This window comes from Cervus elaphus, chromosome 22 (assembly GCF_910594005.1).
Source record: "Cervus elaphus chromosome 22, mCerEla1.1, whole genome shotgun sequence".
Classification (NCBI taxonomy): Eukaryota; Metazoa; Chordata; class Mammalia; order Artiodactyla; family Cervidae; genus Cervus; species Cervus elaphus.
Window position 1 is genome coordinate 43,353,763 of NC_057836.1, and position 19,063 is coordinate 43,372,825.

At 46.4% G+C, this 19,063-nt stretch overlaps 1 protein-coding gene across 1 annotated transcript; it reads left to right on the forward strand.

Annotated features, from left to right (window-relative positions):
* The first annotated feature begins 625 nt into the window (after positions 1 to 625).
* TEX33 (testis expressed 33) lies at positions 626 to 18,527 on the forward strand. The gene is made up of 7 exons (XM_043881714.1): positions 626 to 748; positions 822 to 908; positions 3,026 to 3,085; positions 6,127 to 6,575; positions 8,750 to 8,894; positions 18,069 to 18,179; positions 18,374 to 18,527. The coding sequence occupies exons 3-7, from the start codon at positions 3,064 to 3,066 to the stop codon at positions 18,460 to 18,462; spliced, it is 816 nt and encodes a 271-aa protein (XP_043737649.1). The 5' UTR covers positions 626 to 748; positions 822 to 908; positions 3,026 to 3,063; the 3' UTR covers positions 18,463 to 18,527.
* Positions 18,528 to 19,063: the final 536 nt, after the last annotated feature.

Consider the following 19,063-nt stretch of genomic DNA (forward strand, 5'->3'; position numbering starts at 1 on the left):
AAACAGATTCAGTCCCTGGGAGAAGGTCTCAGAGCTCTGGCAGCAGGAATCAGGAAGCTGCAAGAAAAGATAGTAACCTTGGGGTTTAAGGGGAAGAGAGTAGATCCTCGCTGTTCCACCCCTGCTCTCATTTCGCTCTGATCCTGCATCCTTTTGAAACCAGCTCAGACAGCTCCAGGTACATCTTTCCTTTCCCTCCCCACTCCCCTTAACCTAATTTATGCTCAGAATCACACCTGGGCCTTTAATAGTCTAGTCTCTTCTAACTGTTAAACTCCTACGCATACGTCAAGACCCAGCTCAGATGGCCCGTCTGTGAGCCCCGCCTCTTCTTCCCTAGATAAAACTAATTACCCTCTCTTCTTAACAAATTTGTAATCCCAAGAACATCCTTCACACTTGATGGCATCTGAGCCATCTGTGCCTAGCATGCAGCCAAACCCATGGTGAATACTTGGGACATTTTGAGTGGATGAGAGAGTGAGCAATGCCTGAGGGCCCTGCTGCCCCCTCAGTACTGGCTCTCCCCGGCCTCTGTTCCCCAGGGTGGGCTTATCAGCCCTCTGAGGTAACAGAGCCCTGTGTACAACGATCACCATGGCAACTCCAATGGACAGGGTGGGCTGCTCCCCAGCAACGATCCACTGGTCTCCAGCAGCAGTTGTGCGGCGCAGATCTGCACTCCTGGGCCTCGGCACACACCAGGGCAGTTCACATGTTTTCTGACGTTATGAGAGAGAGCGGACAGGTGAGGCAGGGACCCTGAGCTGGGCCAGGAGTCTGCCAGGACACGGGGCTTCATCTTTTTTCTCTCTGTGCAGAGCTGCTTGTGAGTGGAGCTCCCAGACCGCAAGGGATCTACTTTCCCTCCCTCCTTGACCAACATCTCTTGGGATCTTTCTCTCCAGGTCAGAAACTGGCAGTAAGCCTATATTTCTGTTCAAACCAGTCCAGGCCACTCTGGACTGGGCGTGTCCCCGGAGCTGATGGGGAGCTCCAGTGGGCATATCGGGGGCGGGGGGTGGCTGGGGATGGGGAACAGGGGCAGCAGCAGAAAGAGAACTCCAAGGAGACAGGAGTGGGGCTTGGTTTCAGCACCACCTGCGAGAGGTCCTGTTTCTTTTCTGAGCCTCAGTTTCTCCCAATTGCGAAAGAGGGTGAGTTAATACATTCTCCAAATACCTCACTGAGTCCTCGTGAAAAGAGGCTAGTGTCCTAGATGGGGGAATGCTTAACACATGAGCTGCATTTGTCATCTCCTGCTGGATGACAAATCACCCCCCAACTGAGTGATTTAAGACAACATTTATTACCTCATAGTTTCTGTGGGTCAGGAATACAGATTAGCTTCAATGGGCCATCTGTCTCAGGATCTCTCACAGACAGTGATCTGTGAGATTGGCCAGGGCTTCTGTCTCATCTCAAAGGACAGTTAGTGAAGGACCTCTTTCCATGACCATGCCCAAGGTAAGACTCAGTCCCTCAGATTGTTGAACTGAGTCATATTTCTTCTGGATCTGGTAGCCACAGGCCCTCAGTTCTTTGCCACGGGGACCTCTCACAACACAGCAGCTCACAACACAGAAGCCACTTCCATCAGCACAAGAAGAAGAGCCAAGAAGAGTCAGAGAGAATGTGAACAAGACAAGTCACAGTCCACCTCAGACCACCAGCTAGCTTCTGATGACAAGCATCCCTTCCAGGACTTCCCTGGTGGTTCAGTGGTTAAGAATCTGCCTTGCAGTACAAGAGACATAACTTCAATCCCTGGTTGGGGAACTAAGATCCCACATACCTTAGAGCAACTAAGACCACAAGCCACGACTAGAATCCACTTGCTACAATGCAAGATTTCGAATGATGCAATGAAGATCTTGCATGCCACAACTAAGACCCGACACAGCCAAACCAGAAATAATTTTCTTTTTTTTTTTTTAAAGGAAGCAAGTCACTAGGTCCAGCCCAGACTCAAGGGTTGAGGGGAAATACAGTGTATGAATACCAGGGGGCTAAGGGTAATTAAAAGTCATATCAGAAGCTGCACAATCACCAAACAATTCAGTCAAAATTAACAGGGGTGATTTTCCAAGAGAATACAATTCGTCTGGTTCTTAACCTCTCTGAGTTTATTGGCAGAGACTGATTCGCTGGGTGAATGACAAATTACACCCTCTGAGTCTCAGTTTCTTTATCTGTAAAATAAAGGGATTGGATTAACTAATCTCAAAGACCCTTTCCAGCTCTGACTTGATGCTTCTATGCTTTCCTTATTAAAAGATACTTACCACTTAGATCTAGGTATTAATTACCCATTATACAATAAATCCTTTTATCCTATTCATATTACAAATTTCACAAAAGTCCTTTAAAAACGTATGCAAAAGAAAAAGAGAATATGAATAAGGAAAAAATTCACTTAGAAGAAAGGAACATAAACCTGAAAGCTGCAGAGGCTTTTGAAGATGCCAGCGCTGGCCCTCGAATTTGACCCAAAGGCCTGTTCTTTGCAAGAAAGACAGAGATTATCCCAGGGTCAATTCCTGCTCTTGGCTCTCCTCCATGTTGGCCAAGCTGGTTCCTCTCTTTGAATGACCAGTTAGTAAAAACAGACAAAATCCTATTTGCAGAAGGCAAGTAGTCTCTAGGATGGGGGGCTTGGGGCAATGCCGCTCCCAGCTAGGTGCCTGCTGGGGGCCCCTAGAGAGGGTTGGGTGGTACAGATGGGGGAGGAAATAGAAGAAGAAGATTGTAAAGGAGGAAAAGGAACCCCAGGTTCCTTGAGAAAGAGGCACTGGGAATGGGGTGACCCAGCCTGCCAGGGTCCAGGAAGCAGATCCAGTGCCAGCGGTGATGAGTGGATGGAGCAGGAGGCTCCTTGGTGCCAGAGAGCCCTGGAGGCTGCACATGGAGCCCTCTGATCAGGGGCTGGGCAGATGGCCACCGGTCTCCCTGTTCAGCCCTCCATTCATCTTTGTTTACAGAGACTTGTCATTTGAGATGACCCTGTGTGTTTCTTTATCTGCAGGACTAAGCTTGGAATTACCTGTTCCACAGCAAGAGCCGATGGAGCTGGGCCACCGAGCAGGTAGGACGGGCAAACAGGGACATGCTGAATGCATGTGCAGGGCCTCTGGAGGGATCCCCTGAGGACAGCAGGGACCAACCCTGCCCCCTCTTAGTCTTGCTTTGGCCTCTGGACCTGCTGTGTGGCCCCGACTTCCTTGAGTCTTCTATCGAAGACAGAAGGAAGAGGAAGGGCACAGAGGATTGCTGATCCCCTCCCATCTGCCGGGTCTGGGGATTATGACCCCACCTTAGTGTCCCCTCTTGTAACCAAACACAAGTTCATGTGCCCATGGCACAGTGAAGCCATATAAACTAAAACATCAGAGTTTGGAGCAGAAAAAAGTTCCTTACAGGGCCAAGCAAGGAAAATGGGTGGCTCATGCTCAAAACCCCTGAACTCCTCGATGGTTTTCAGGCAGATTTTGTAGGCTTTGGGGTGAAGGCTGCAAGGTATGTGACTTCCTTCTGATTGGATGGTAGTGAGGTAACAGAGTGGTGCTCTAGGAATCTTGTGCTCCAGTCTGAAGTTTTCATCCTCCACCAGGGTGGAGACCTTAGTTCCTGCAGAAAAACTCAAAGGTATCCCTTGAGGAGAAACTAGTATCCTGCTTTAATCACTGCATTATTGTTTCTTTTTTTTTTTCTCTGGCTGCACCACGCAACTTGTGGAGTCTTAGTTCCCCTACCGGAGATCGAACCTGCACCCTTGGCAGTGAGAGTGTGGCACCCTAACCACTGGAGTGCCAGGGAATTCCCTGCAATATTTTTTATTATTTATGTGGCTGGGCTTCCCAGGTGACCCTGTGCATAAAGAATCCATCTGCAATGCAGGAAACACAGGAGATGAGAGTTCAATCCCTGGCTCTGGAAGGTCCCCTGGAGGAGGGCATGGCAATCCACTCCAGTATTCTTGCCTGGAGAATCCCATGGACGAAGGAGCCTGGTGGACTACTGTCCATAGGGTCAGACATGACTGAAATGACTGAGCACACACACACACACATTGGCTTTCTGAGCCAGGGGCAGGAGATATGTTCCCAGCCATTGCAGCTCTCCTAACCCTAAAGGGCAAGTGAAGGGTGAGCAGGCAGTTAAGATACACTGTGTTTAGAGGAGGCAGGCAGTAGCACAGCCTGGGAGAAACAGGAGTATGGATCCTGGAGATCTGCCCGCTTTCTCCTCACCATTCTCCTTCCCACCATCATCACCCCATGGAGCTGAAGTCAGAGTATCCTGTTCTTGTCCCTTTGTTCTCTGCACAAAAGAGGAGAAACCTGTTCCCCCAGATCAGACTGCCTTCCCTCCATCCTGTCTTGTGGTTCTGGCTAACAAACAGGCAGCCAAGAAAAGGGCGCCTCTGGGGACAAGGCTTCCACGATGGGGACAGTGATCCTTCTCAAGAGAACGGAGGCACACAGCAGTAAGAGCACGCAGCACCAGCCTGATCACCATGGCCCTCCCTTGTGCTTGATGGGAGATGGAAGCCCAGCTCAGGGCAGGGCTCCTCCTGAGCCCACGGGGCTGTGTGTCTTTCAGGAGCCCTGGAGGATCCATCCAAAACATTGTGGAGGCACAGCTACCACCTGAGACTGAGGATTGTGGGGGTGGCTGTTTGCGGGGAGGGGGCAGAGACAGACCTGTCTTCTGTATTTTGCCCAGTAAGAAGGTGTTTATTATATACCATGTGTGAAATGCTACATAAAATGTGTTGTAAGTCACCATCCAGTGGGTTATAAGGTGAACTGTTACATACTTACGGGTCATTAAGAAAGAAAACATTGCTGGTTAGACCAGAGCGCATTGATTGTCAGATGCAGCTGAGTGTCAAGGATGCTAACAGGAGAAGAAAGGACATTTCAGAATTGATGAGCTGCAGGGTGACCCCGGGTGTGATACCCCTGCAGCCATCTACTCATTCACTCACTCATCGATGGGTGCCACCAGCATCTCTGATGCACAGGGTTCTGGTGGGTGCTGACGGGAGGTCCAGGACCGACTCACCTGTGGACCCACTACCATGACTCCCCTCCCCCATCAGGGAGAGAAAATAACAGGGTTTGAAGCTTACAAGGATGGTGAGAGGGGAAAACCCAGAGAGATGCATGGAGCCTGCTGGGAACAGAGTTGTGGAGTTGAAAAGGAGGCGTTGGCTCCACCAGCTTGGGGTGGGTGTCAGGGAGGACTTCCTGGTGGGGCTGAGTTGGAAAGAACCTGGAGGATTTTGACTCAGGGGAAAGGAGGGACTGGATTTCCAGGTAGCAGAACCAGTCTGAGCAAAGGCTGGGAGGTCGGACCTCATGAGTTGTGGTGGGGAAGGAGTGGCAGTTTGGCTGGAGCCGGGGATCAGGGAAGAAAATGCGACCTGCAGGCTTGGGCAGGAGATTCCTGGGAACTGGAAGTCAGGGCAAGAGTGGGAATGGGGACAGGGGAGGGGAGAGGTGAGGTGTGAGAGCCCGGAAGTGGCTGGGATGACACCACTCCATGAGCTGGAGAACAGAGGAGAGAAGTGGGGTTGGGGAGCAGCTCTAAGTGGGGAGCAAATGCCAGCCCAACCCAGTTCTAGTACTTGCTAGCCGTGTGACTTGGCCAAGCCCAAAGATGTCCTCTGCCAGCTTTCACAGTTGCTCACTGGATTGTTGGGGGTCGGGGGTTGGGGGTGATGGATGGGAGGGGGTTCAAGGTACAGAAGGGAACTAACCAAATGGAGTCAGTTCACTAAAGCACAGAGGGGTCACCTCCTTTCTGAAGGTCACACAGCTGGCCTCAAGGCTGGTCAGGCTGGGGCTGCAGCCCCTGTGGTGAAAAACAGTGAGGGCTGCCTTGTCCAGTGACACTTTTCAGGCTACTACCTTCTCTCTTGGTCTCTCTCCTGATTTCTCACCCATGCTTCTGTCTCCCATGACTTCTTTCCGTCTACCCCCTAACACCCCATACCATCTTTTTTTTTTTCTACTCTGGGTTGTCTATTTCCCCTCCCCATCCCCATCATCGTTTTCCTACCCTCCACTTTCTACATCTCTCTGTCTCCTCTCCTTCCTTCCCTGTCTCTTCCCTTTTCAGGTACAACCACTCTGACCAGGGCCCATCCGAACAACAAGGAGGGCCAGCAGGACACGGACCCCTGGAGAGCTGCCCGTAGCCCTTTGGATACCTCCAAGCTCAAGTACCAGGCCCCAGTCTCCCCAAAGACATCCTTGTACCAAGGAGACAGCCCCCGAAGCAGCTCCCTGGGGCGGGCCTCCCTGGAGGAGATCCCGCCTCCACCCCCTTCAGCCGTCAGCCGGGGATCCCCCTGGAGGGACTCAGACCCGGAATCCCTGAAGAAGGGGAGCTTCAGACCCTCCTCGAGGGAGAGCAGGGCTTCCTTACGAGAAGGGGCTCAGCCGTGCCAGGCACCGAAGGAAGACCCCAACTCGGGGGCCCAGGGCCAGAGCGGCAGCAGCATTCCCAACAACATTCGTCACAAGTTTGGGAGCAACGTGGTGGACCAGCTGGTCTCCGAAGAGCAGGTGCCAGAATGGGGCTCAGGAAGCTAAGGGTGGCAGGAGGGTCAAGGATGGAGATGAGCAATAAGGACCCCGAAGGAAGTGGCTCTCGAGTACAGAGTCCCTGTAATAATATCATCAGAGTAGTGTTTACCGCACACTTGCTATGGCCCAGGCACTGTGCACTGTTTAGTATCCACATCTAACCGTTCAATTTTCCCAGTAAGGGAGATTCTATAATAATCCTCATTTTACAGATTAGAAGCCCAAGCTTTAGCAGGCTTAAGTAAATTAACCCAAGTTAAATGGGATCCAAACTGGCTGGCAGATTCTGGAGCCCTGGTCTGTAATGATTTTGCACTTACAAGATTTATGTTAGAATTAGATGCTTTTAACTTAAGTCTCCTCAAGGGAACAGGAGTGACTGGGAATCAGAAGATTTAGGTTTGAATCCTGGCTCTGCGCCTGAATCCTGGGAGACTTTGTATCGCTACTTCTCCTCTCTGGACCCAGTCTCTACATCTGCCAAGAGAGGCTGACTAAATCAGGCTGGCAAATAACAGCCTGAATTCACGGCAGACATCACCAATCGATGCTGGCGCTTTTCCCGCACTTGATACATCATTGCAGGAACTCAGTGCTGATCAACTGAAAGCTGAGAGAAAATTTACCTGCCTACCTGCCATTTCTGGCCAAACAGAGATATTTTGAGGCATTTTGAGGCATATTTTCAAAGTCACCATCTCAACCCTCATAATGGATACATTGTACAGCAGGCCAGGCACTAGTCACTGTTTATTTTTTTGCTGTTGTTCGGTGGCTAAGTCATGTGTGACTCTTTTCAACTCCATGGACTGCAGCACACCAGGCTCCCCTGTCCTTCACCATCTTTTTGAACAGATGATAAATCTGGAGCTCAGAGAGGTGAAATGATCTGCCTGGGGTCACACAGAACAAGTAGAAGAGCCAGGGTCAGAAAGGCTATGGGTGGGTCCCTTTCTACTTTATCATCTTAAGGTGGGGTGACCCTTGCACCTGTTAGTCTGGGAGGTCAAAATCCTAAAACCCCCGCTCCACTTGGAGGGTCTTGCCCCAACCTGAGGTTGGCAGTATGGTCACTCTCTCTCTCTGCCCTTCTTAGCTTAGGGTACATGCCATTTCTCTCTTTGGCCATCATTGTCTTGGGCTTAAATCAAGAGACCTGTGTTTTGCTTTGTTTTGTATCCAGCTGTGACCCAGATCACAAGTATCATCAGGCCAGCAAACATTAGAACTGGAAGTTACTTCAAAGACCACCCAGTTCTGCCCCCACCCTCATTTAAATATTAAAAAAAAATAAAAAAATAAAAAAAATAAAATAAAAAAAAAATAAAAAAATAAAAAATAAAATAAAATAAAAAATAAAAATAAAAAAAAAGAGTAGGGGAACTGAAGCCCAGAGGGGAGCAGAGACTTGCCCAAATTAGCAGCTGGTATATGGCAGAGTTGGGACCCAAACCAGGTTTCCTGGCTCCTAGGCCTGGGCTCTACCACTCCTATCATTGTAGGAGGCCAGCCAGGGCTTCCTTCTCCAACTGTATGCTGGGTTGAGTCCCTGCCCTGAGGCCCAGTTTCCTTATTTATAAATTGTGGAAATAATACCAGCTTATAAAAATGTCCCCTGGTGATGTTCCATAGGGCTTCCCTGGTAGCTCACAAGGTAAAGAATCCTCCTGCAATGCAGGAGACCTGGGTTCGATTCCTGGGTCAAAAAGATCCCTTGGAGAAGGGAATGGCAACCCACTCCAGTATTCTTGCCCAGAAAATTCCATGGACAGAGGAGCCTAGTGGGCTATAGTCCATGGGATCGCAAAGAGTTGGACAAGACTGAGCAACTGACACGTTCACACGTTCAATGTAGGGAGATTGAACGTAGGGAGTTCAACTGAATGTAGGGAGATTGAATGTAGGGAGTTTTCATAATCTTTTTCTTCCTTGATGCCTGAGGCCCATGTGAAAGCTGAGGTGGTGTGGGAGGGTGGAGGGCCTTTAGCTATGCCATCTCCCAGGACTGGGAGTTGGTTGAAGGCTGAAGGCTTAGGGTGGGGAGAGGGTGGTGAGGGCAGGCTCCAAGGGAGGAGAAGTTAGAGGGGAGATATGGGATTCACTTTGCTGCCCTACCTTTTGTCTTCTCTCTCCCTCCTTCCCTTCCTACTTAGGCTCGAAAGGCCATTGGGGAAGCCTTGGAGGACCAGAAGAGGGCCAGCTCATGGCCCAGCAGGATCCAGAGCCCCACGGAAATTACCTCCATCTTTTCAGACTACTATGATCTGGGCTACAACATGCGGTCAAACTTGTTTCAAGGTCAGGCCGAAAGACAAGTGTATGGGCTATGAAAACCCACAGCCCTCAAATCATTGGGCCAGGAAGGACCTGTATCCCCAAAGGAATCTAAGACCCCAGGATATATCCCCAGGGACACTCGTTTCACAGCTGCCAAGGGCCACCTATATGCCAGGCCTTATACCAAGTGCTGGGAATGTCCAGTCCTCTGGCAAGTCTGTCCTCAAGAGGCAGATGGTCCCTCCCATTTGGCAGTCAGCCCTACCTCCCCGCTGTACCTCTGGTGTCCTAATCTGCCAAGAGGAGGCCAGTGCATCTCTGGTCTGGCCTACTTTGGTTACAATGACAGTATCAAACTTCCTGGGTTCAAAGTTCAGTTTAGCCAATGGGTGTGGCCTCAGGCAGGATCCTTAACCTCTCTGAGCCTCAGCCAACCTTCTTGATTGTTATTGTTCAGTTCTAAGTCATGTCAATTCTTTGCGACCTCATGGACTGCAGCATGCCCAGCTCCTCTGTCCTCCACTGTCTCTTGGAGTTTGCTCATATTCATATCCATTGCATCAGTGATGCTATCTACTCATCTCATCCTCTGCCTCCCCATTCTCCTTTTGCCTTCAATCTTTCCCAGCATCACAGTCTTTTCCAATGAATCAGCTCTTTCAGTTAGGTGGCCAAAGTATTAGAGCTTCAGCTTCAGCAATAATCCTGCCAATGACGATTCAGTGTTGATTTCCTTTAGGATTGACTGATTTGATGATATTGCAGTTCAAGGGACTCTTAAGAGTCTTCTCCAGCACCACAATTTGAAAGCATCAATTCTTCATCGCTCAGCCTTCTTTACGGTTCTTCTTTATGTACTTTCTTGGTACAATGGGGCTTATAACATGACAGGATTTTATGAGGAACCAGCTTACTATCTGACAGGCCAGTATTTTTCTTTCCCAGAGCCCAGCAGGGGCACCTCCAGGGCAAAGTGTGGGTCGGAGGCCAGGACATCTGCAGCGAGTCCTGTGGGCCTCTGAGGTCCTGTTTGTCAGAGGAGTACCCCTAGCTCCATCTCACAGGCTGATGGGAAACAATTTCCCAGGGCTTCTCGGTCATACAAGGTAGATCTGAAACTCAAATCCAGGTTTTTCTTCCGCCTGCAAAGCCCCAGAGTCTTTTCCTAGTACTTGGTCACCTCCCAAAATATGACCCTGTTCCCAGGGGTCTAACTGATTGCCTGGATGGGAGTCCTCGGTCAGCAAGGGGGAGCTTCTCTCTGTCCCCACATTCCAGTTTGGCCTTATTGCAAAATACAAAGTCTTTCTGGCCCCCTTCTTTCCTCTCTCCTTACTCTATGCCTTCTCAGTGTCCTCAGGGCCTGGCAAGCCTCTTACCTGGCTCAGATCCTCATCACCCAAGAAACCAGACAACCACTAGAAAACTTTCTGAGTTTTCCTTTGAGCTTGAAGAAAGGGTAGTGCTTGGGGAGAGAAGAGAGAATACAGTCTCGGATTGTCCCTTTCTGAGTCTTGGAAGTCGGTCTTCCATTGCAATTGTCACTCAATAATTTTATGTGTGTCTTTATATGGTGATGCCTACATACATTTTAAAGAATGATATAAAAAGCATCTGTGTATACTTTACCTAGGGCTTCCCTGGTGTCTCACATGTAAGGAATCTGCCTGCAATGCAGGAAACCCCGGGTCAGGAATAGCCCCTGGAGAAGGGAATGAATGACAACCTACTACAGTATTCTTGTCTGGAAAATTCCATGGACAGAGGAGCCTGGCCAACTTCAGTCCATGGGGTCACAAAGAGTCGAACATGACTGAGGACTAACATGCACATGCACACTTCAGCCAGCTTGAGAAACACAATTGCGCTAAGGGAGCAAACCCATGGAGCCAGTGCAAACTAGCTTGCATCAGCTTCTAAGAGCTGATTGTTAAATTTTACCAAATTGTTGATATCATGAGCTATCTTATAATTGGCCATAGTCCTACAATTGACCTTTGAACATAGAGCAGTCAGGGTGTCAACCACCACCCTACCCGCACCCCCAACACACAGTCAACAATCCAAGTACTACTATCTCTGCCCCCAAAACAAAGGAATTGACAAATGACTCACCCAAGGGAGGACGCTGAGATAGTTGAAACAGAATCAGGACTCAAATCCTAGTTCTTTTGATTCCATGTATCGTGACCCATAACCAAACACAAACTTCCCCTACACCTAGTTAATTTTCAAAGATCTGTAGAAGGAAAATGCAGGTACTATATTTATTGAAAAAAAATACACATATGAGTGGACCCATGCATTTCAAACCCATATCGTTCAAGGGCCAACTGTATTGACACTCCAGAAATTGGCAAGGGCTTACAAATTAGGGCGTTGCTTTCTGCACCCAGCAGAAAGCAGACAGGCAATGTGCCTCACCCATCCATCCCCCTCCATCCACCTCGGTTGGTCTTGGCATTTGCTGCTCCAGGCTGAGGAGGCACCTGTGACTGGACAGGAGTGGGAGGGAAGAAGCAGGCTAGGTGGGGAAGGCCTCAGGAAGGTCTTTTCTCTTAGTGAGGTAAGGAGCCAAGGGAGAATGTCATTGACTTAGAGTAAAGGATGGCTCCAGTTGCTGTGTTGAGAACACGGGGAGCTGGGATAGAACCAGGGAGACCAGTGAGGAGGTGCCTGCAAAAATCCAGGTGGGGTAAATGATGGGGGCTTGGTCTAGAGAGCAGGGCTGCTGCATTTTATGACACTGATGGGTACCATTGTGCAAGAATGGGCTTCCCACGTGGCTCAAGTGGTAAAGAACCTGCCTGTCAACACAGGAGATGTAGGAGATGCTGGTTCGATCCCTGGGGCGGGAAGATCCCCTGGAGGAGGAAATAGCAACCCACTCCAGTATTCTTGCCTGGGAAGTCCCAAGGACAGAGGAGCCTGATGGGCTTCAGTCCATGGGATCACAAAAAGTCGGACACAACTGAGCACGCAGACACATTATGCAATATGGCGGCACAGGGAGGTAATGGTGAAGGTGATCTGATGCAGAAGGAGCCTGGCTATTTGTGCAAGGCAGGGCAAACACAACACACTAACCAATGGATTTGGGGCGCATGAGAGGGAATAAAGGTTGATGTCATGGTTTTTGACCTGAACACCTTAAAGGATCAGATTGGCATTTACTGAGATAGAGTAGGGTCCAGGAGGAGTGGCTTGAAGAAATCCTATGCCATGCTGAGTCATGAAGACAATCTTTTATATAGTCTACTAAAATATTTAGTTCTGGTTTTCACACCGAAGTCTTTAATCCATGTGGAGTTGATTTCTGTTTTTAGTGTGAAGCAGGGATTCATTGTTAATTCCTCCTTGGTTTGGGATTACCTATTTTCTCAGTACCTTTTACTGAATAATCTCATCGTCCCCCCCAGTGACCTGCAGCAGTACCACTGGTCTTCATCAAGTTTCCTTATGTGCATAGATCAGTTTCCAGGCTCTCTATTCTGTCCACTGGTCTAATATTACACTTTTAATTATCAGGGTATTAAAAGTGGCCTGATATCTGGTTGGGCTGTCTTCACTCCCCACCCTTTCACTACCACCAGCAGGAACAGCTAATGTCTTGGCTTATTCTAAGCTCTTTGCTCTTCATAAAAATTCTAAATCAGCTTGTCAATATCCATGAAAAATCCTGTTGGCATTTTGATTGAAAGTATTGATACATTGAATCTACAGCTCAATTTAGGGGCAGTTGTCAGTTTTATGACAATGAATTTTCCAATCCATGGGTATGGTCTACAACCCCATTAATTTAAATCTACCTTCAAAATGTGTCAATAACACTTTATAATTTTTTTTCTACAAAGATTAAACAACTTTTTGTTAGACTTCTTTGAAAAATCTTTTATCTATCTATTTTTTGCTGCTTATTGCAAATAGTATCTTTTTAAAAATGCGATTTTTTTTCTAACTTTGCTGCTTATATACCCAGAGGCAATTTTAATTTTTGTACATTAATCTTACATCCAGAGGGCTTACTCAGTTCACCTGTTAATTCCAATAATTTGTAGATTCTTTGGGGCTTCTTTTTAATAATAACAATGGCTCTATTTATGTGTAGCATGTAACATGAGTCAGGCACTGCTCTAAGTACTTTATATACATTTTAATTTTCATAAGAACCTTAGGCAGTATTGCTATAATCTGCCCCCGCCACCTTTTTAAGATAGAAAGAATGACTTGCTTAAGGCCACTTGGTTAAACAACTTGCTTCAGGCCACACAGTTAGGAATAGTCAGAGTTGGGGTTAAACTCTGGCAGACTGGGACCAAAGTTCACATTATTACTCATGAGGCTCTATTCCATCTTTGTACCGTCTGTCCCAGCTGGCTTGTCTGGGACAATGGTGCAAGTAAGCAGGTATCCTTCTCTGCTTCTTTATTCTAACATTGTACCATTAAATCCAATATTTTAAAAAGAATTTGAGGGTACCTCTTATCAGATCGAGGGTTCCATTTATTCCTAGTTAGCACTTTAATTTTTTAAAAAGTAGTGCATGAGTGCTGTTTTGGTTTAGTTTTTTTGACTGCACTGCTTGGCTTGCATGGAAGAGTTCCCCACCCAGACCCTCGGCAGGATGGAGTCCTAACCACTGGACCACCAGGGAAGCCCCATAAAGTTTTTCTATTTTTGTCTGAGTCTCACAACATCTTAGTTCCCCGACCAGGGTTGGAACCCATGAACCCCACAGTGGGAGCACAGAGTCTTAACCCTTGGTCCATCAGGAAAGTCATACAACTGTTACTTAGATGATGATATGATTTTTTTCCTTTGATCTGTTGAAATGGTAAATTATAGTAACTGATTTTTAAATATTAAACCAAACTTGTATACCTGCATTTAAATTAGTATAGATGCATTATCAGGCTTCCTGGGTGGCTCAGGGGTAAAGAATCCACCTGCCAACACAGGAGTCGAGGGTTCAATCCCTGGGTTAGGAAGATCCCTTGGAGGAGGGCATGGCTACCCACTTCTCGCCTGGGAAATCCCAAGGACAGAGGAGGCTGGTGGGCTACAGTCTACGGGGATCACAAAAGAGTTGGACATGACTTAGCGATTAAACAACAGACGCATTATTTTTTTTTTAATTGTAAAAGCTGTCATGTAGAAGAGTGTATAAAGTCTGTGTGTAGAGTATAAAGAATAACAATAACTAGTTGTGTGCCACCTCCTGGGTCAATGAAGGGCTTTACAGGGACCTCAGAAGCCTCTCTTGTATGTCTCCCAGCTGCCTCATCTCATTTTTGTTTGACCCTTTTTTTTGTTGTTTTTGGCTCATGGCTGTGAAAGTGCTGAGTCTGAACCACTTGACTGGCAGAGAAGTCGCTGTTTGACTCTTGTTAACAATCTCTTTGCTTTTCTCTATGGTGTCTGACCTCCTGGGCAAGAGACCTTTGAGTACAGACCAGAAGGAGTGGGGCTCAGCCTGTGGATTGCAGGGAAAGAGCAGTCAGGCACAGGGGCCATGCTAAGGACGTAGGCTCTTTCTGGCCCTTTTACTGGAAGCCACTGTAGGATTTTGTACTAAGGAGTGACTTCTGTTTCCAAGGATCCATCTGGCTGTAGTGTTATAGGACAGAACCCAGAGGGGCAGGACTAGAAGCAGGGGGACCAGTGGGGAGGACCAGATCAGAGGCAGGACTGAAAATGGCTCCAGGCTGGTCCTATCTCCACTAGCTCACACCTGGTTCACGGAAACACATGCATGTACGTCCTTGCACTTGAGGCATTACGCCTGGCTCATTCTTATCTGGGGCCAGTGCCTCTTGTTCCAAGCCTTGGTCCACCCCAAACTTTCGGGCAATGTGTCAAGCTCCCCAAGTGACCCCAGGCGTCATTTCACAGCTCAGTCTGTTATCTGATCTCTACTAGCCTTAGGGCTTCAGTCCAAGTCTCTGAACATTGTGTTCTGTAAGCATTTAAATCGATAAATACCAAACACCAATAAAATCACTTTTTCAAAAAGCGGATTTCTTTCTCAATAGCATCATTAGAGAACACGACCTGTAATGATTGCAGTCCTTTCAACTGTGGAGCTTTATAACCCAGCAGATGGTGAACTTTTATAGATAATCAATATATATTTGAAAATAATTTGAATTCAGGATTCTGTATTTGTTCAATAAAGCAGGCTTGCTAATTATTCCCATAGAAATCTTTGAATTCCTTGTTAATGTTTTTTGTTTAATCTATTAATTACTAAAAGATGTACCTTCAAGTCTTTCCCTATGATAGCAGCTTTGTCAATTGCTCTTTGTAGTTCTATCAGTTTTGCTTTACCAATTTTGTGATTATTCCAGTACAGCTAGTTTAGAATTATTATGTCACCGGAATGAACTGCAGTTATTTTTATTTCTTACAGTGCTTTTGCTTTACAGTCTATTTTATCCAATATTAATCTAGTATAACTAGATTGCTTTGTGATTTTGTGATTATTAATCCTTTTCTGTATTTCCATATTTATCGTCTCTTTGTGTCCTTTTGCTTTAAATGTGCTTTAAATAATAAATATCTTAAAACATCTATAGCCTGATCATCTGTTTTTTAAACAGCTGGTCTACTCCATTTATATTTATTTTAATTACTGATAGATTTGGATTTACTTTTATGGTCTTATTTTGTACTTTCTGTTTGACCTAATTTTTCCATGCTGCTTTTTTTCTCCTTCCCTTGTTTTGGGTTTGAGTGAGCTTTCTTTTTTCCCCCAATCTAATTTTTGTCCTTATTCTTCCTATTCTCTCAGTGGTTATCCTTGACTTTTTTTCTTTCTGGCTGAACTGTATGACTTGCAGGATCTTAGTTCCCCTACCATGGAAACTCCTTCCTAACCACTGGACCTCCAGTGAATTTCCTATCTTTGACATGTTTACATGCATAGTTAGCAAATTCTAAAGTCAATCAAGGTATTTCAGCTTTTCTGAACAATATAAAGGTGTTAGAATGCTTCACCTTTATTCTTGCCACCCCTCCAATATCAGCTAACGTGTGATTATTTTACAGGTTTTTTACTCTACATAAGCAAAGTAGTTTAAGCTGTGGATTCTGGGCTGCAGGATCCGAGTTTGAGTCCTCCATCTTTCACTTACCAGCTGTGTGACTTTAGACAAGTGTCTTAACCTTTCTGTGCATCAGTGACTTAAACAGCAAAACGGGGGTAATAACCATGCTTCTTAGGGTTGTTGGGAAAATTCAGTGAGGAAGTTCTGTAAAGCTTTGAATGAAACTGTGTGCTTAGCGCCTGCTAAATCTTCAAAAATACTTACCTGTCACAGTCATTATTTTGCTCCATATATTCAATATTGGTACTGTTGTTATAATTGATGTGTATTTAGATTTATTCAAGGTTTCCAATATCTTTGCCTACCATCCCTTCTTTTACCTCAGATTTTCCTTCTGGGATTATTTTTTCTTTCTGAATTATGTTGTTTAGAAGATATTTGGGGTGAGATTCTGTTGTTGGGGTTTTTTTTGTTGTTTTTTTTGCTAAGCTGTGTGGCCTATGGGATCTCAGTTCCCCAAGCAAGGATCAAACCTGTGTCCCCTGCATTGGGAGCACAGAGTCTTAACCACTGGACTGCCCAGGAAATCCCTGTTGTTGGTAAATTTTAAGCTCAGAAATATTTTTATTTCATCCTATTCTTGGAAGAGTTATTGTAAACAGTTCGAGATTGTTGATTCCTTTTTGTCAGCACTTTGATGATGTTAATTTATTTCCTTCTCACTTGGATGGTTAATTAAATGCATCATTATTCTCTGTAAGTAATCTGTCTTTTCTCTGTGGCTATTTCTAAGATTTCTCTGTCTCGGGTATTCTAAATTTTACTTGATTGTACCTAGGTAAGGAATTCTTTTTGCTTAAACTGACTGGGGAATTGTGATTCCTGAATCTAAGGATTCATGTATTTCATCAATTCTGAAAAAATTCCAGCCACTATCTTCCCAAATATTGTCTCTCCCTGTTTTCTCCACTCTCTCCTTTAGAACTACAGTTAGATATATGTTAGGCCTTCTCATTTAATCTTCATTTAACAGTTTTTTATTTTCCACATCTTTATTCCCCCCCTCTATGCTGCATTCTACTTAATTTCTTTAGATATTATCTACTAGTTTACCATTTTTTCTCATCTGTATCTAATTAGCTCTTTTACCTGTCCATTGAATTTGTTTTTAAAAGTTATGATGTCAATTTTCAAACTTAAAGAAAAGTAGAGAGAAGAGTTTAATAAGCAGATATTGCACCTACCATCCAGCTTCAATAATTATCAATACACAACTAATCTTATTTCATCATTTTCCTCACCCACCCATTCATTCCCACCCCAGATAATTCTGAAGCAAATCCCAGGCCTCTTACCATCCATCACCTTTCTTTTTATTTTATTTTCCATCCACTGTGTGTGCATGCTCAGTCGCTTCAGTTGTGTCCTATGAACTTTCTTTGTGACCCTATGAACTGTAGCCCACCAGGCTTCTCTGTCCATGGGTTTCTTCAGGCAAGAATACTGGAGTGGGTTGCCATGCCCTCCTTCAGGGGATCTTCCTGACCTAGGGATTGAACCCATTACCTTTCAATTATTATATTTCATTTCTGAAATTCCATTTGCTTCTTTTACTAACCTTTCTGTTCTTTCTGGGTAGTTTTTTATTCTTTGCTTATGTTTTTATTCTCTTTTTCACAACTTCACACATTGAATGACAATAATTTTATATTCTGTAACTGATCATTCACATCCTTGTGTCTTTTGGAATTTGGTCCTCTGATGACTTTTCTGACTTTTGATCATGGTAACTATTTCCTTGTGTGTGTTTTAACTTAACACACAGACCTCACTGAAAATATAGGTACCAACTGCCACATGCCAGCTGCTCCAAGGAGTGTAGCCTTCCCAATATTGTGAGAACATTTTATTCTTTTGAACAGATCAAGAGGTTAAAGCTCTGAGAGATTAAAATCTTATCTGAGGCCATACTGTCCATAAGTGATGGACCTTGGGTTTGAATCCAGGCCAGCCTTCCTCTGCCTAACCCTTCCTATCCTCTGCCCTTCCACAACCCATGATCCACAGGGGAAACTGACACCCAGATATGAACCCTGGAGTACTTGACCTCTGTTGACTTGAGGCTTCTTTTCTTCATGGGGTTCCACAGGGGCCCCACAGGAGACGAAGAGCCTCATGAAGGCTTCCTACACCCCCGAGGTGATTGAGAAATCGGTGAGGGACTTAGAGCACTGGCATGGCAGGAAGACGGATGATCTGGGTAGGTGGGCAGCTGGGGGTGGGGGAGGAGGGAACTCCCTGGGTAGGGTGTGTTGGCCTAAGGTCCTGAGAGAAACCACAGCAGCGGCTAGAGCCCTGGGGTGGGCCCGGAAGACATATGGGTTGCCACTGGGACCTGCACACTCCGGAAGTCCTCCTGGTGATTTGTGCTGGCTCCTTCTCTCCTCTCTGCAGGACGGTGGCACCAGAAAAATGCGATGAACATGAACTTGCAGAAAGCACTGGATGAGAAAGAAAAGAGCAAAAACAAGAACTCAAAGTAGATACAGCCCAGGAGAGGTGCCCTCCGCTCAGAGAAAGTGCTAATAAAGAAAGGCACACATCCGAACCTTTGTCTCTGCTTGGCTCCTCTCTTCAGGTTGGGGGAGAGGGCAATGTGCAGTGCTGGAGAATCCTACTGAGAAGGACAGAAGCCCTAACAGTCCAAACTACCGTTCCCTCCTCGCCCCACCCCAGCCTCTCCTCCTGGGGACACACACACACACACACACACACACACACCCACGGGGTGCCTCGCCAGGGGCGAAGGGCTCCTATAGGGGACCCCTGCTGGATCTTACTGCACGGCCTCCCTAGCACTGCCCCAATTATTTCCAGACATCTGTTCCTTCCCCAAGATCCAATGGACTTCAGAGGGACTGATCACGCCTCTTCCAATCCAGGGGTAATTTTGACTGGTCTTCAGGAATTCTAACCCTTCCTTTTACACACAAAGTGATTAGTTCAGAAAGGGGCACATGATTCAACTTGGGCCAATGAGATGCGAGAAAAGGTGTGGGTGTGTGGAGCATTCTGGGAAATTCTTTTTTCTACTTGGAAAGCTTGGGAGCCTTCCTTGCTCCTCTTGTGGTGAGAGAAACGTGA

What these genes read in the sequence shown, in the direction of transcription:
- TEX33 (XM_043881714.1), top strand. Translation starts at nt 3,064, where the DNA reads ATGGAGCTGGGCCACCGAGCAG. An exon ending in AGCTGGTCTCCGAAGAGCAG is followed by an intron (nt 6,576 to 8,749) that starts GTGCCAGAATGG and finishes CTTCCTACTTAG; the next exon opens with GCTCGAAAGGCCATTGGGGA. An exon ending in CAGGAAGACGGATGATCTGG is followed by an intron (nt 18,180 to 18,373) that starts GTAGGTGGGCAG and finishes TCCTCTCTGCAG; the next exon opens with GACGGTGGCACCAGAAAAAT.